At 43.8% G+C, this 16,228-nt stretch overlaps 1 protein-coding gene across 1 annotated transcript in view; it reads left to right on the top strand.

Annotated features, from left to right (window-relative positions):
- CCDC38 (coiled-coil domain containing 38) overlaps positions 1-16,228 on the top strand; it is a 1,810,821-nt gene that overhangs the window by 861,926 nt on the left and 932,667 nt on the right. The window contains exons 8-9 of the mRNA XM_069629826.1: positions 15,507-15,670; positions 15,758-15,838. Coding sequence (XP_069485927.1) covers positions 15,507-15,670; positions 15,758-15,838 — 245 coding nt within the window. The remainder of the gene's footprint in view (positions 1-15,506; positions 15,671-15,757; positions 15,839-16,228) is intronic.

Below are 16,228 nucleotides of genomic sequence, written 5' to 3'. Positions count from 1 at the left end.
TGTCCAACCTGCCATGTCACAAGACCAGCCTCACAAATTCAGCGCTTCCCAGACGCTGCCTGCAAGTAAATCTACTAAACCTAAAGGTAATGATATTAGGACATTTTGCCAACCGATAAAGATCAGTATACCTCGAGTCATGCCGACAGACGGTACACTTCCTGACTTGGAAAGGCCTGTGTTAGCCATACTGCCGTTTCCCATAGAAGGGGAAAATCACCTATCGGACCCAACACTTCTCACCTGTCTTACACCAACAGTCATAGACACTGAACAGGAAGTTTACACAACTCCGAATGCAATGGCACCTATAATACCACAGATCAGAGTGCAAGTACCGTACATGCCTCTGATCATTTTCAGATTCCTTTGTCGTACAATCGACGAGTCAGGAAGGTGAATCTATTACACCCTCCTTCCTGGTTCCTCCGGCTAATCCACCCGGGACAAATCGTAGGACTGTTCTCAACTTTTAGGTTTTCCTATGGCCATTGTTGCTGAAACTCAACCAGCAGATTGTACCACAAAACCCTCTCTCAAACCTTCTCCTATACTGTACCCTGATGCACACAATTCTTCTGTCTCTTCATCCTCATCTGTGGCCTCATTCGCCAAACCTACTCCAATACCCTCTTTTGGTAATTCATTTCCACCAAATTTGTTATATGAAACTTCCTTGACTGCCATCAACACCAGTGTGCTAAGTCTTAAAAAGCTCTGAGTCAATGGAGAAGAAAATTGACTACCATAATGGACTTCTGAAATTGTTGCTAGCAAAAGTTGACTGGGTTGCGTGTGAAATTACTCACCTCCCAAAAGCCTCAGTCTAGAGAGCCAACCTTACTATTCCTTTATTCCCAATTGTGATTCTGATCCTAACGAAGCTGAGAGTATCATACATGTATCATCTCAGTCGCCCATAGTCTCTGAAATACGTGAGTGTGCAACTTGTATTCAATCCAAGTTATGGCGATTACTTCTGAGCCACACTCCTCACAAGAAGTGAACTATCTGAAGCTCCTGTTTTTGATTTATTTTGGCCATTACCACAAAGGAACAAGTTTTAAAATATGTAATTACATCAACCAACTCAAGCTGCCTCATTACAAGTTTGCCGGTCGGGTAACAACGGTGCCGGTAGCACAGTACCGGCACTGTTTACTGGACCGGCACATGCAGACCTTTGGTGGCGGAAACACCGTCAGCGCAAAGTGACCCTCACGGTGGTTCCGAACCCGGTAGCCCAGCGACCGCAAACAGCGGTATGACTCACCAGACCTCCCTGAAATACCAACACAGCGTTATACCGGGTACATTACGAGTACCACGTACATGGAAACACTGCTATAAAAATGGTGGTTGCACCGTGAACACCGCGCCTGTATTACGCGTACCAAGAGTTGAACAGTGCCAGGTGAGCTGCAACAGCGTTTTGAAGTAAAGCGATGTATAAACTTAATAAATACAAATACAAACAAGCCCCAGGTGTGCAAAATTAGGCCAGCTGCACATCATTGGCCCCTGGGAACCTACAAAAGGACCAGGCCCACACCCAACCCAACTCCCAACACAACCATGCTGGCAGTTGGCCTAGCAGCAATTTATCATAGTTATCGCTGCTTCTCTTTAATCTGTATTTTTGACTATAAATGGAAATCTTGAGACATCACGGAATGAGCTTCCAATCGTACGTTGATGACACTCAGATTTTCATTACAATTGTTAATGTCGAGGAAAGCTTTGCTAGGATCAGTGACTGTCTCCAAGAGATTAGCGAGTGGATGGCCTCCAATCAATTTCAATTAAACGCTGCAAAAACAGAATTTATTCTGTTTGGTCCTGAAGATCTTTGTACAACCATGAAAAAACAGTCATTTCCCAATCTCTTGGGAGTTGAACCCATCTCTCTGCCAAAGTAAAAAACCTTGGCTGCATTTGGCAGGGTAACCTGGGCTGTGAAAGCCATGTTGGAGCTGAGGTAAAAGCAATCTTTTACTCTCTGAGACTTCTTCGGCAGACCCTTCTGTGTATTCCGGAAGAGGACCATGCGCTGGTGGTGGGAGCACTCACGAATGCCCACCTAGACTATTGTAACAGCCAAATGATGGGCATTCCAAAAAAACAACTTTACAGACTTCAAAAAGCCCAGGATGCAGCAGTCAGGCTAATTTGCAGATTAAACACCACTTCACATGTTTCTCCTTCACGTTGATTACTTCATTGGCTAGCGGTTGTTAAACGAGGTTTCACGGGATCGCTGGTTACCTTTTCTTCCCGGGGTTCGTGGAGTCGAGGCTGCCAGTCTGTCGGAGCGACGATGCCGATGAAGCAGTAACGCGGGAAATTAACCCAACACCCTCCTGACAATAAATGGCAGGATAGCACTGAACCAACTCCCAACGCCACAGGTGGCACTTCTCTGCATTAACGTGACGTCGGGACAGTGTTTCCACTGGCAGAGAAGGCGAATGAGTCCTTAAAACACCAGTAGATGGATGAGCTGTTCTTCGGGACTTCCAGGAAGGCAGTAAGGCACGGGTACCGGCAGGGCACAAGGCGGAGGAAGGGAAAGGCCAGGCAGCAAGGACGGGAAGGACTGACCAGGGAATCCCACGGGACAGGAGACAAGGAAGGGAGAAGGCTAAACAGGCAACCCAGAGAAGACTCCTCCAAACCCCAAAACCAGAAAGTAGGTAAGGACAGGACAGGGCTGAGAAACCAGGAACTGAAAGTACCAGGGGGCTGGAAGGAGAGGAAGGTAGGAGGGCAGGACAAGGCAGGGCAAAACTAGCAAGGGAAACTGGAGAGACTGTAGCACAGAAACCAGGCTCCAGCAGCGCATACACGGCAACAACCGCGTTGAGACGCGTTGTCTCCGTGTATGCGAAGCCCTTTTAAGGTCCGGGGCCAAAGCGAGGCCCGGAACGCAAGTTCGCGTTACTGCGCATGCGCGAACGTCGAACACCGACGATCCACGCATGCGCAGAACACGCAAGATGGCTGCGCCCACAGACCGCGGAACGGCGTGGGGAAAAACGCCACCGCGGATAGAGTCTCCATGAAGGAGGAGACTGCCGAGGCCGAGGACCCGGATCCCCGTAGCAGGTAAGTGGCGTACGCGAGCAAGCGCGCGGCATGACAGCGGTTGAGGATCGCATTAATTTTAAGGTAGCATGTCTAGCATTCAAATGTCTGAACAATCTAGCACCTGACTATTTGAAGGACAAGCTTAAGCTACATCAGCCATCCAGATGTCTACGATGAAGGGACCAAGTTCTGCTGGCTATTCCTACATCTACATTTGTATCAAGAGGGGATAGAAGATTCGCAGTGTTTGGCCTTAGACTCTGGAATAGTATACCTAGGGAAATTAAGGTACTTGACTTGTTCTTTAAATTCTGCAAGGCCTTAAAAAAATGCATGTTTAAATTAAGCTACAGCTTCCGTCAGGCCTGTCGGGAACTGTTTGGCCTTTTGGATGTGCTGCAGGGTACCTATACAATTCTGCTAACTTAGTCTTTGTAAATGATTTATAATGACTGTCATCTGCGCCATTATATGGTTCAGTCCATTTCGAGCGTGTTATAAATTCCTCAAATCAAATCAGATAGTACAAGATGCTTACATATTAATTCATCTTTTATAAATTATTAAATTTAGATAAAATGAAGAATTTCTAATGACTTTCCCAGGGAGATCAGGCAAAGAGATGACTTATGATCAATTCTGGCTTTCTTCGAGTTGTCCTATACTAATATAAAATCATTTTGTGACTTATTTCTTTCTGTTCCTGTCAAAAAATTGGTGATAAAGTATCACAATCTGCCAAATGTTGGCATTGCAATATTATTGATTGCTCTTTAAAACATGTTCTATATGTCTGTGTTAACAGCAAACCTTTGGAGTGAGGTATTTAAAGGTATTTGTGAAATGATGCACCTTAAAGAAGACATGTTTGTTCAATTTTATTCAATTACTATATTTGCCGTTGAGGTCCCTCATGAGTGAAACCTCAATCTGATTATATTATATCTGCTGCTAAACATTCAACTTCTTCTAATTGAACGGCCATTGAGCTATTTTCTGTTAATTGTTAATAGTCTTGGATAAACTTTACAAGAAAAGGTGCTGCTGGTTCTCTTTTATATAAGAATAATAAACCTAAATCTGACATTGAATTTGGGATTTCCATCTATATTCCTCACTTCCCACGTAATCCATATATCTTACTGACTCCCTCTCTTTTTAAGACCTGTGTGTTGGTAACTGAGTGTCTTCAGCCTCGCGTGCACTATTTTATATCTTGACATATAGATCTTACTTATGTTATGTAATGTTTTCTAATGTTATGAAATGCGACATGTTCAACAGTTACAGTTATTTCCAATTGTAGATCTATATCATGGATGTGATAGCTTGGTTTTGATTTTGTCCCTGGCTTTTTGTAGCGTTAATTATAGTCTCCCTATATCTTCCATTTTATATTAATCTCTTACATTTTACTGCATGTTATCTCATATACACACTTGAAAATGCTAATAAACATATTGTACTAAAGGAAACAATGAATGCCAACCTCATGTCAGGGAATATTCAAAACATGAAATCTATGAACAATGCGAAAGCAAGAAAAGATTTATCAAAGAACCTGAATATGCTGAAATGGCTATCGTGGAGCTATTCTGAAATTATGAACATTTGTATCATATAATTAAAGAATAAGGAATTGCAACGATAAAACTCTAAAATTAATATCATAAAAACAAGTATAATTGAATAAGTTCCCAAACCTTCACTAATTTATTGGACGCTGCAACTAGAAACGCATTTGGTACTCTTGTTAAATATGAGGATTCTTTCCTCCCAGGTTTTTCTCATCTATGATATCCTACTCACAGCGCAGCTGTTCTTCGGATCCAAAGGGGGCGGCTCAGCGCAGCTCTGTGTCGGCTCCACCTGACTCCTTTACATGCCCAGCGTCAGATATGACATTGAGGCCAGTTTATATTGAGGCACCACGCCCTGTGACCTCAGTTCTAATTGTTCTGCTCACACGGTTCGCTTCGGGAACATGCTGTTTGATTTCATTTTAATTTTGAAATTGTTCTCCGTTGTCATACTCAATCCAATATAGGCTTTGGGGTTTGAAGCCTTGCACAGATTGCATCCAGCAAATGTCGGCATCAGATCCGCACAGGATTTGTCTCTACTGCTTTGGTGAGGACCACACCTGCCTGACTGCTGGTCATTTCAGTCCATCCATCAGAAGGCCATCCATGAAAGGGCACATAAGATGTTCACCTATGTCCACAAAACTAAATGTAAATTTGTGCCGAATGTCGATGCCATGAAAAATCTGTGCAAAGAACCTGCCAAAGGAAAAGGGGAAATAGAAGGAGGAAAAAAAAGCATTGCATGTGGTCTTGCTCCGACATTCTTCTTATTTATCTAAGAAGAAAAAACCCCTCTGCAGGGAATCCCCAGAGAATGTGACTCAGGTGCCTTTTCCGACCCAATCCTCCACACTGGAGAAATGGGAGAAATGTTGCCTAAAGATGCTTGCCATCTTTGACAAAGTGCCAGTGGATTCGGTATTGGCTCTGAGGGGACCCACTACATCTTCTGAGACATGCAGGGCTCCATCAGGGGATCTATCCTGGATGCCTATGGGCTTGGGCCTGGGCCAGCGCAATCAGGCTCTTCCATCGGGCATCAAAGTCTCGGCACAGGCTCTGACTTTGTTGTCGGCGTTGATCAGTACGACAGATGCCAGAGCCCCTCTGGAATATGCACCTCTCCCCTTAGAAGCCTTCATGTCAAAGATAGTTGAAATCTGTGACGAAGAGGGAGAACAGATGCCTTTTGGTTTGAAACCTTGGATCTCCAGGGAAGAGAGTGATGGCTAATATGGCTGATAACCTGGGGCTATCTGCTCCATCCAGGCCGAAGGTTAATTTCAAATTGTTGGACATCCTGGATGAAGACCCCAAAAGGGAAACCGAGCTACCTTTCAATATAGCAGTGGAGGCCCCCGTACTGAAGATGTGTGAAAATCCCACCTCTGCATCTGCAGTTGACAGGTAACTAGCTAGGAAGCACTATCCTTGGTTCCGACCTTCTACTCCACTCATGCCTCCCCAAGAGCTTGGTGGTACAAGCCGTAGCTGCGAACCTGAAATCATCCACCATCCATTTTCTTTCACCTGGAGAGTAAGAGACTGGACTCCTGGAGGAAGGTTTTGCATCGGGTAGCCTTGCCCTCAGTGCAATCAATGCCTCTTGTACCCTGGCAAAATTATCTTTCAGGCTATGGTCCACTCCATGGTGGCCAATGCAGAAGACCACATCCCAGAGGGGAGATGAAAGATTGTATTTATTTTATTCATTTATTTTTATGCTTTTTTAAAGCGCTGACACAGCCCGGGGGAATCGCGGCACTGTTACAGGAGTATGTATGTCTTAGTTGTGTATTTATAACGCACTTAAATACCCAGAGGTTTCTAAGCACGGACCCGGGGATAGAACCTGTGTTGCTTTGTGTCGTCTTGCTTCCAAGGCGATCATGTTGCAGCTGAGCTATCCTCACGGGACGAAGATGGCTTCCTATCTGGTCCAGGACAGCAGAGAGGCCTCTCATCAGATTCTGCACCTTATTGTGTCGGACGATCCATGGGCACGAGTACAGTGATCAGGTGTCACTCCTGGATGACATCATCAAGCTTCACGCAAGTTCTAGCTAAGTTTTTGGACATGCCATTTGATGGACAGAACCTGTTTGGGGCTAAGGCAGCCCTTCAGAAAATCCAGTCCTCTGTGAACTCCTTGTGTCTAGCTGTCCAACAGCCTTCTGCTCCTTCTGCAAGGGGTCAGGTCTTTTGTCCCTGTGCCTCCAACATCCCGCGTGGTTGAGGTCAGGCAGCCCCCGGGAAGGCTGCAGGGCAGATGTTCCACGAGGGGAAAGGATAGAGTTGCCCCCAGAGTTGGAGTTGCTGCAGCCACCATCCCCTCAGCACCACAAGGCTCAAAACCTCTGTGAGGTTTTATGGCACAAATCCCCTGTGTGGGGGGAGACTTTCCCTGCACAGCTCGGAATGGTCCAAGACCATGTCTGAATATTGGGCCTTACAAGTAATCCATCTGGGCTAATATCTCCTTATCATGCAGACCCATGGCCCTCACACCAGCACCTTGCCTCCTGATCCCATCCTCTTGCAGGAGGTACGTCAGCTTTTCTCAAAGTGCATGATAGTGCTAGTAATGCACTTGTTACGAGACCAGGGGTGGTATCCCACCTATTTTCTAGTTCCGATAGAAGATGGGGCTTTGAGTCCAATACTGGATCTGAGGGTGCTGAGTTTGTTCCTAAGCAAGGACAAATTCAAGATGGTTACTCTAGCCCAGATACTGCAGGCCCGGTTGGTAGCACTGGACCTGCAGGATGCACCAGTGCATCTCTGACATGTTGGGGAGCTCACCTTTCTGAACTGACAGTGAGCAGACTGTGGTCTCCTTCGAAGTCTCAGGAACATATCAATTTGCTGGAGTTGAGAGCAGCCAGGCTGGCCCTCGCCACATTACTCCCTTGTATGAAGAGACTGCTGATCCTGATGGACAACACAGTGGTAATGTGCTACCTAAACAAGAGGGGTGGAGTGTGGTGCGCTAGGCAGAGAAGAAACGCGACTGTTGTTCTGGGCTCTAGAGACCACGTTAATTCTGGTCGTTCCGGACTGGTCCCTGAGGACGTGGGATCCAGAGTTGCTGGACATGTCCGTCTGCCCTCCCTGGTGCCTCCCGAGGAGAGTTGACTTACTCTCCCAATCGAGGGGCAGGTCCTCAACCCGAACCTCAGCAGCCTGAACCTTCATGTTTGGCTACTGAGAGGCTGAGATGCAAGGAGTGGGACTTATCAGAACTGCAAGTGGCATAACATTTCAGCTTGCTGCCGGGAGAGGGATTTGGACCCTTTATCCTGTCCATTATCTGGTGGTTTGGATTTTTTGCTGTTGATGGCCCAGTCGGGCCGGCAGATTTTTAAGAGGTCCCCAGAACAGGACTTGTTATTCACAATCCCCACTGGTCTGTAGTTCCTGCAGGGTTTGTGTAACCAGTTTCCTCCATGCTAGTTTGTGGTTCCGACATGGGATTTAAATTTGCTTTTGACATTCTATATTGGAGGTTCGCTGGAGCCCCTCCATTCCTGATCCTTTAAGTTTCTCAACCTTAAAGTGATTTTTCTGGTTGCCATCACTTCCACGAGATGGGTGAGTATGTTTCAGGCATTATCTATTAAACATACTTAATTGTTTTTTTCCAAAGAGAAGGCGATATTGAGATTCAAGCCCTTCCGAAGGTCGTCTCAGATTTTCATCTCTCTAGAGATGTATCTTACTGTGTTTTCTCCTCCCCCTCACCCTTTCAAGGCAGATGAACAATTCAATTTTCTGGGCCCAATGCAGGCCCTCTACTACTGTATCTCTCGAACTAGAGAGGCTAGCTTTTCTTTGGTTACATTGGTGCCTGTGCTAGCAGGGTTGTCACCAGACAGACCCAATCAAGGTGTATAATTTTCTGCATCTCAGAATGCTATGATCTGGCTGGTAAGGATGTGCCTGAAGGTCTCTGAGCTCACTCTACCAGAGGTGTGGGTACCACCTCTGCTTGCAGAGAGGAGTCCCTCTCCTGGTCATCTGCCAGGTGGCAAAGTGGGCATCTCTACACATAGATGAGGAGTCCGTGGAAGGAGCATCCATCAGAAAGAACATTACAGTGAGATAAGTCATTTGTTCTTCTAACTTTAAATGAATTAAATATGAATACTTTGAACAAGCACATTTCAAGTACAAAAGAAACTGAAGCGCGAAACGTATATATGCCAGATTTATTTTTTACAATTTACTGAATTGTTTACAATGTTTAAGAATTTTAAGAATCTTTCTCATTTATTTTAATGATCCCCATTGTGAATAAACAACACATAGCCAAACAGGTAAAATTGGTAATAATTATTTGTTTTGATAAACAATCCAGTTACTTAGCACAACACATCCAGTAGTTGGATGCATCACTTCAATTCCAATATCTGAAACTTCACATATAAATCTTTGAGCAAAGCCATAGATGTAAAAAAAAATTATTTCCACATTATTTTCGCTAACTGGGTGCAGGCATATAAGAGCATGCAAAACTTTAAACGCATGAATGATCAAATCTTGTAAAAACGGTCATTTTATCGGATTTATTTTAACATATGTTTTCATCATATCCTGCCATTTTTTTGGCAAGGTTCTAAAAAATCAACAATCAACAATGTGTAGTAATAGGATCTAACTTTATTTTATTTTAAACCCAGGTATCTTTATTTTCAAATTGTAATCATTTGGAACTCCACAGTAACACGTGAAAGCCACTTAATGCAAAAAGCATTGGGTAAGATTTGGAAGTCACAATGTAGCCTGTTTGTGTTATGGCTTGTCTTCTGATACAGAGTTTCTGAGGTACGCAACGCCTGCCTAAAGGCAATACCTAATGCAATTTAACCTTTCCTAGTTCATGTATATTCACTAATCTGACTGGCTGCTCTGCCCTTTGTTGAGTGGGTGTTTAGGAATGTTACTTAGTGCTGTGTTGGCTGCCACTGTGCCATGTGTGTGCGACTGATTGAGGCATGTAAGTATTGTGAGATACCTGAAGGTGTCTCACCGCTAGTCCCTGGGGATCTGTCATCCAGGTGGCCAGGACACGGCCATCACTATTGGAACCAGTTCCTGTTGGTCGACCAGTGTGGGAGGATCACCTCGATGGGGAGTCTTCGGGGAGTGGAAGTGGGACACTGAAGGGCGAGACGCGGTATCCCCTTCCTTATAACACCCTCTCCCCATGCTACAAAGTAGGATACCTGGAAACTAAACCCTACCCCGCCCCCTTTTTGCAACACAAACACTTTCTCATGAGCACTTCAACGTGAGTAACAACGGACTAACACCAGAGCCGTATACCTGGCATGTCCCAACACAAGGGTCAGGCAGAGTCAGACAATTACTGATAATTACACACACCTGACTTCCATCACACTTCCCGCACGGAAAAAAAAGGCGGAGCATGAGAGCACACTGAGCAAGGCCAAACGCATGAGGAAGCAGCTATCCTGAGACAGCAGTTTAAACCGAGGAGAAAGGCGGCGAGATCTGAGAGGATGACAAGGAGGCAATTACCCTTGCCCTTTATAAACCAGAACCGCGACTTACAAGAAGCCTCAAGGAAAAGAAACATAAGACTCAGAATTGCAGCTGACGAATGTTGTAGCATGTCTTAACAGCACACGAGGCCCTCCTGCATGGATAGCCAGGGCGGGGAGAAGCGATTGCTACCGTGGTACCATCCTTCACTCCCAACAGAAGAGACACGCCAACGAGTTCAGCACAGCTGGTGAGTCTGGAGAAACTGATATACTCAAGGTTGAAAACGGCAACATTGTATGAAGAAAGAGAACTGGCATACAATTGACTTTTTGTGAAACTGAAATAGGTACCAGATAAAGAGTGGTCCGGCGCCACGTGGGTGCTCATTGGAAGGTCTCTGTTTGATGCCCCCCTCCTAAGCGGGGAGGAATTTCGTCAACTGTGAAATCAAAGTGGTCCTGCAGCGGGTTACGTTGAATCCCATGCACATTCAAAAGCCTTCGATTGTCGGTAAAGTGAAATTGGTCTGAGCCCGGCTGAGGGGGACTAATTGTAGAAAGGGGTCTGTGCCCGGAAGAGGGGGATCCTGGGTAAACAACACCCGAGAAGATTTTTGTGGCAAATGTGAACCCAACTGAGGGATGGCTATGAACTAGGCTGAAGCACACCCAAGAAGATTGTTGTAAACTGAAATTGGTCTGAGCCCGGAAGAGGGGGACTCATTGTATAAAAGGATCAGAGCCTGACTGAGGGAGATCCTGGGTGAAGAGCAAACCGCCCAGCGTGAATAGTGAGAAAGGAACTTTTCTTTATTGTTTATGAGACAGTAGGTTTTCTAAAGTCAAGAGACTTTGCACTAAGTGACTTGGGCACAGAAGGCCCTGATGTTGGTAAAAGGAACTGTGACCTTGTGCCGGAGAAGCACAGGAGTGTTCCGTGCTCAAGTGACCCGCCTTGTCCAGTGCTAAAACGTGAGGAAGGGAGGCCCCAGCCTACACATCCTGACTGATCATTTTGTGAACACTTCTTTCTTTTTGTGACATTATGCCACACTATTTTGTAGCATAGCAGTAAGGATTGGCAATAGTTTATTTTAGTACAGGCCCTTTTTTATTTGACTAGACTCCACTAGGACTGTATTATTATTATTTGATGGTCATAGCTTGCTCCCATCGTACATTTAGGGTGTTAGATAGACGTTTTTTTACACCCCTGATGAAAGTTCAATAACACACTTGAACTGTGATCACTTGTGTATGTCTTACTTTGATACCATGCCTTCCTTACAGTATACAGTAGGCTGAGTAATGTTTGTTTGTTTGTTTGTTTGTTTGGTGCTTATTTATAAAGCGCACCTAACCCAAGGGTATCTGGGCGCATTACAGGAATTCTTAGATACTTGGTTACGTTACATAAGTTACAGGTTACATTAGACACAGCATTACATATAAGAATAGTGCCCAGTGCTGTTACAGTACATAAATCTAGCATACAGTATATACAACAGTTATTTACAAAAATACAGATAACAGTTTGGGTGCTGATTACAATGTTCTAGCTTAGGCAGCTAGTGTTGCAGTAAGTCTTTGGAAGTGAGCCAGTGTTTAGTATTTTTTTCTTAAGTTGTGAAAAGATTGATCAACTCTTAAGGTCGTGGGTAAGGAGTTCCAAAGTTGGGCAGCCATGACTGGAAAGCTGCTGCCGCCTGCCTTTATCAGTTTAAACCTAGGGACTCTTGGGTAGAAGGAATTAGCAGTCCTTGTGGGTCATGTGAAATTGTTTTTGATGTATTTATCTGGTAGGTATAACAGGGCTGAGCTGTTGAGACATTTGTACGTTAGGGAGACTGCTTTAAGATGAATTCTATCTTTGATAGATAGCCAGTTGTTATTCCATCTGAGCTCAGAAATATGATGCCTTTTGGATATGCTTAATTGTGTTCTAAGGGCATTATTCTGAAGTGTTTGAAGTTTATTGAGAATGTATATGTTGGCTCCTAGGTACAGAGCAATGTAGTAGTCTATTTTCGACAGTATTAATGCTCTGGCCCGCGTAATGCAGCTTTCTGTGGAAAGAAAGGGTTTACAAGTGTGGATCAGCTTACAAGTGTAAGCTGTCGCCAATGCTGTAGCACTGACTTGTTTGTGTAAGCTCAAGGCAGAGTCTAAGTAGAAACCTAAGGTTTTTACCTCCTTGGCTACCTTAATGTCATTGCCGTCGATGTTAATGTAGAGGTAGTGGTTGCTAAATTTTTTCAGGTTAGTTGGGGAGCCTAAAAACAGAAACTCAGTCTTCTCATCATTCAGGCAAAGACCATGTCGGGCCATCCACGCCTGAATGATGAGATAGATTTTGTTAACTAGTGCCAGATCTTTATTGTAGTCGCCCGACAGAGGTATAAGGATCTGGGTGTCATCTGCATAGTTAGTGTAGGTGACACCCAGAGAGTCTAAGTCATCCAACAATGGTTTGGGAAACACATTTTACATTGTGGGCATTACACAGGATCCCTGCGGGACTCTGCATGTTATAGGGATAGGGTCAGCTGCTGTCAAGGGTGAGAAAACTCTCATGGATCTGTTATTTAAGAAGGATTGGATCCATGCCATTGCTTTAGTTGAGAAATGAGCTGCTGTTGATAGATGTTTACACAGCACCTTATGATCAACCAGATCAAAGGCATCTGAAAGATGCAGAAGGCGCAAGAGGGTAGGTTGCCCTTTGTCTTTCAGGTCATCGATCTGGTTCTTCAGGTCAGTCAAGGCTGTTTCGGTGCCATGTTGGGTCTGAAGCGAGATTGTCGGAGTCCTAGCAGATTGTAAGTCTCTAAATACGATTGTATCTGGATATAGGCTGCTTTATCAATGATCTTCAATAGAAAGGGGACAGTTGTGATAGATCTGTAATTTGTAGGGATGCTCGGGTCCAGAGAAGGTTTTTTTTTAGTAACGGGAGTACCCATGAGTTCTTTAGATTGGTTGGGGTAGTGCATGTGCTGAAGGTGGAGTTGATTAAGGTGGTGATGAAGGGGGCAAGGTCATTAGCCGCTTCTTTAATGGCGAACGCTGGGCAGGTGTCTCCCTGGCATCTAGATGGTTTAAGTGAAGCTATGATCTTTTCCACTTCTGGAATGGATACTTGGGAGAATTTAAATCTCTGTGTAGGTTTCGGAAGATTAGGACCGGATTTCGGGTTATTAACTTTCGTGGGTTGGTTCAGTTTTTTAGTAACTATTTTGTTTTGGAGAAGAGTGATCTTATTAACTAATGCATCTTGGATCTTCGTGCAGCAGGATTTATCTTTAATACAGTTGTCTAGTAAGGGGATGGGAGATTCTTATTCTCTTAATATAACAAAGAGCGCTCTGGTGCCAAAGAGCGTTTGGATAGAAGAATTTCTGCTTTATAGTTAGTTGAGATTTTGAGTAGGTTATCTTTGTTAACTAAGGTAGGGTTGTTTTTCCAGGTAATTTGCCATTTAATTCTTTAGTTTTGCAAGGCTTTAAGTTTGGGTGTAAACCAAGTGTGCAAGTGTGCTTTTGGTTTACCTTTACGCTGTTTTAGAGGTGCAATATTATCGAGGGCTGAGGAAATGGTGTTGTTGTAAAGTTCCACTAATACTGCCGGGTCAGAGGAGGCCAGTAAGGGGTTTAGTAGAGTTCCAAGGAACTGCCTAAGTTTGTCCACTGTATTGTTACGCTTATTTCTGGTAAGAGTAGGTGGAGCTATAAGAATGTTTGTATTAGGAAGTGCACAGTCTAGGATGGTAAAAGTAAGTAGAAGGTGGTCAACCAAGGGTATGGTTCAACAAAGTTATTGTAGTCTCACAGTTACAGTCAGCTACCCAGTCTAGGGTTCTTCCCTTTTCATGCATAGGGTGAAGGACTCTTTGTGTAAGGCCTAGTTCAGTCAGAGAGTTTGCCAAGGCCAATGCCGGTTGATCATTGGGGTAGTTGAAGTCGAGATTAAAGTCTCCTAGTATTAGTAATTGCGAGGATGGCTTTGAATTAGTGGATAGTAAGGTGATGATATCTTCCTCAAAAGAACCGATAGGTCATGGAGGTCTATGGATCAAATTCACCGTTATAGTGCGTAAATTAGTAAGGGACAGTTTAACTCACAGCAGTTCGCAGGATCTGATCGAAGGTTGTGTGGAAATTCTCAGCCCCAAGGAGGATTTGGCAATAAAGGCAATCTCTCCGCCTCTAGAGGATTCTCTGTCAGAACGCAAGATAGTATAATTATCTGGTGTAGCAATTGAGAGAAATGGCTCTGCTGCTGCATGTAGCCAGGTCTCCGTTATTGCAAGGAAATCCAGTTTTTTGTCGATAATTAGGTCAGCAATATCAGCTGCATGTGCAACCAGGGATCTGGCATTGATCAGTGCCCCTTTTATTTGTGCTCCTTTGATTTGAGTAGCAGTGTTGCTATGGGAGTTGGAAAGAGGTGTAATGCAGGTGGTGTTAGTTTGGTTAGAGGAATTTGTGTATTTTGGGCATAGCTTTTTTAGAACGTATGGTTGGTTGTTTGTGATAGTTGGGGCAAGGGGCATTCTGTATGACTTACCTGATCTGGAGCCCAGTCAGGCGTTTCTGGCTAATGTAGGGAATGGGATGTTAGGCGATGGTGTGAGGGGAACACTGTGTGTCAAAGGGGTGGTGGCTGGCCTGCAGAACGTTACTCCTGGTAGGTTGGCATCATAGGTTTTGTGGTTGTTTGGAGGCGATGGAGTCAAACAAGAATTTGGTAGTTAAGCTAGGTGAAGGTACGGACAAAGGCCTCAACGGTGGCAGGAACGATGTAGGTTTGATCCAAACTGGGATGAGCAGCGGTTGCAGGAATTTAGTGGGCTTGATCGTGTATACGTATTTGACCTGGCCTGACATGATGTTAAATTCTTTGTTTGTTTGGATTAAAGTCTCAGCGATAAAATGCTGGGTCTTATACAGACCATTACGATTGACTAGTGAAACAATAATAGCATTTAGACTAATGATTAGGACACTTAAATTGATATCAAGCATACAGGTGTACATGGTTACTAACAAAAGAAGAGTTCTAGGCAGTCTGCAGACTATGAGTATAAGATCTTTATCAGTATAAGATCTGATTGTCAGTACATGGCGAAATCCACAATAATATGTTCATGAGTGTCCAAGAGCTTCACAGTGGGGTAAAGGCCACTGACACAGACAGTATTGAAAAGTAATGTTTAGATTTATTTTAAAAGTGTGCAGTCACATAACAATCCATTGTATATACAACCAAAACATGATATTTTGAGATCTGTACTCATATTTTGTGTTTGCTGTTAATTTTTCTACAGTACTCTGTGGCAGTGAAACAAGAAGCGATGAGAACCATGGAAGCAATCCTTCAGATAGAAGAGAAGAAAATACTGGATTCTGAAAATAAGCTTGAAGAGGATACAATTGCATTTGAAGAATTTCTAAATACAAATGACAGAAAGTCTGCAGATGCTCTAAGAATGTTAGAATCTCATAGAGCTATTCTTATTAATGTGTTACTTGTTAAATCTGCTGTTTTTATAAAAGAAACAACTCTTTGTCTTTGCAGGGCAGATCTTGAAACAAAATTGAAATTTGAAAAAAATATTGAGATTAAGAAAGCAAGCGGTGTGATGATGGCAATTAAAAGGTGAGACCCCTGAACACTTTTTGTTTTATCAAAAACAAGCAAACACTAATAGAAAGGTTAAGTCATTAATAAAATGCCAATCGACATATTCAGATCATTTCTTGTAATGTTTTCACAAGACCAGCATATTTAAAACTAGATTTATCATTTAAACTGGCACACCCCGGACAAGAAAAAAGGAAGAACTAATACTTTGACATGTGGCACAAGTATGCAATTGCAATGCAACATCGCATATTTAATAATATGAGTCATTAAATACTGGCCAATCCATGCCATGTCAAGACATGTCATTCCCCTCGGTTAGCCTACCCTTCTACTTCAAAAGGATGATTATATCCAAAACTAATCTTCTACATGTGGTCTTTTGTCCTCTACACTACTAGAAGT

The sequence above is a fragment of the Ambystoma mexicanum genome, chromosome 12 (assembly GCF_040938575.1).
Source record: "Ambystoma mexicanum isolate Mex_15411 chromosome 12, UKY_AmexF1_1, whole genome shotgun sequence".
NCBI classification, from domain to species: domain Eukaryota; kingdom Metazoa; phylum Chordata; class Amphibia; order Caudata; family Ambystomatidae; genus Ambystoma; species Ambystoma mexicanum.
This window is presented reverse-complemented; position numbering and strand designations above follow the sequence as displayed.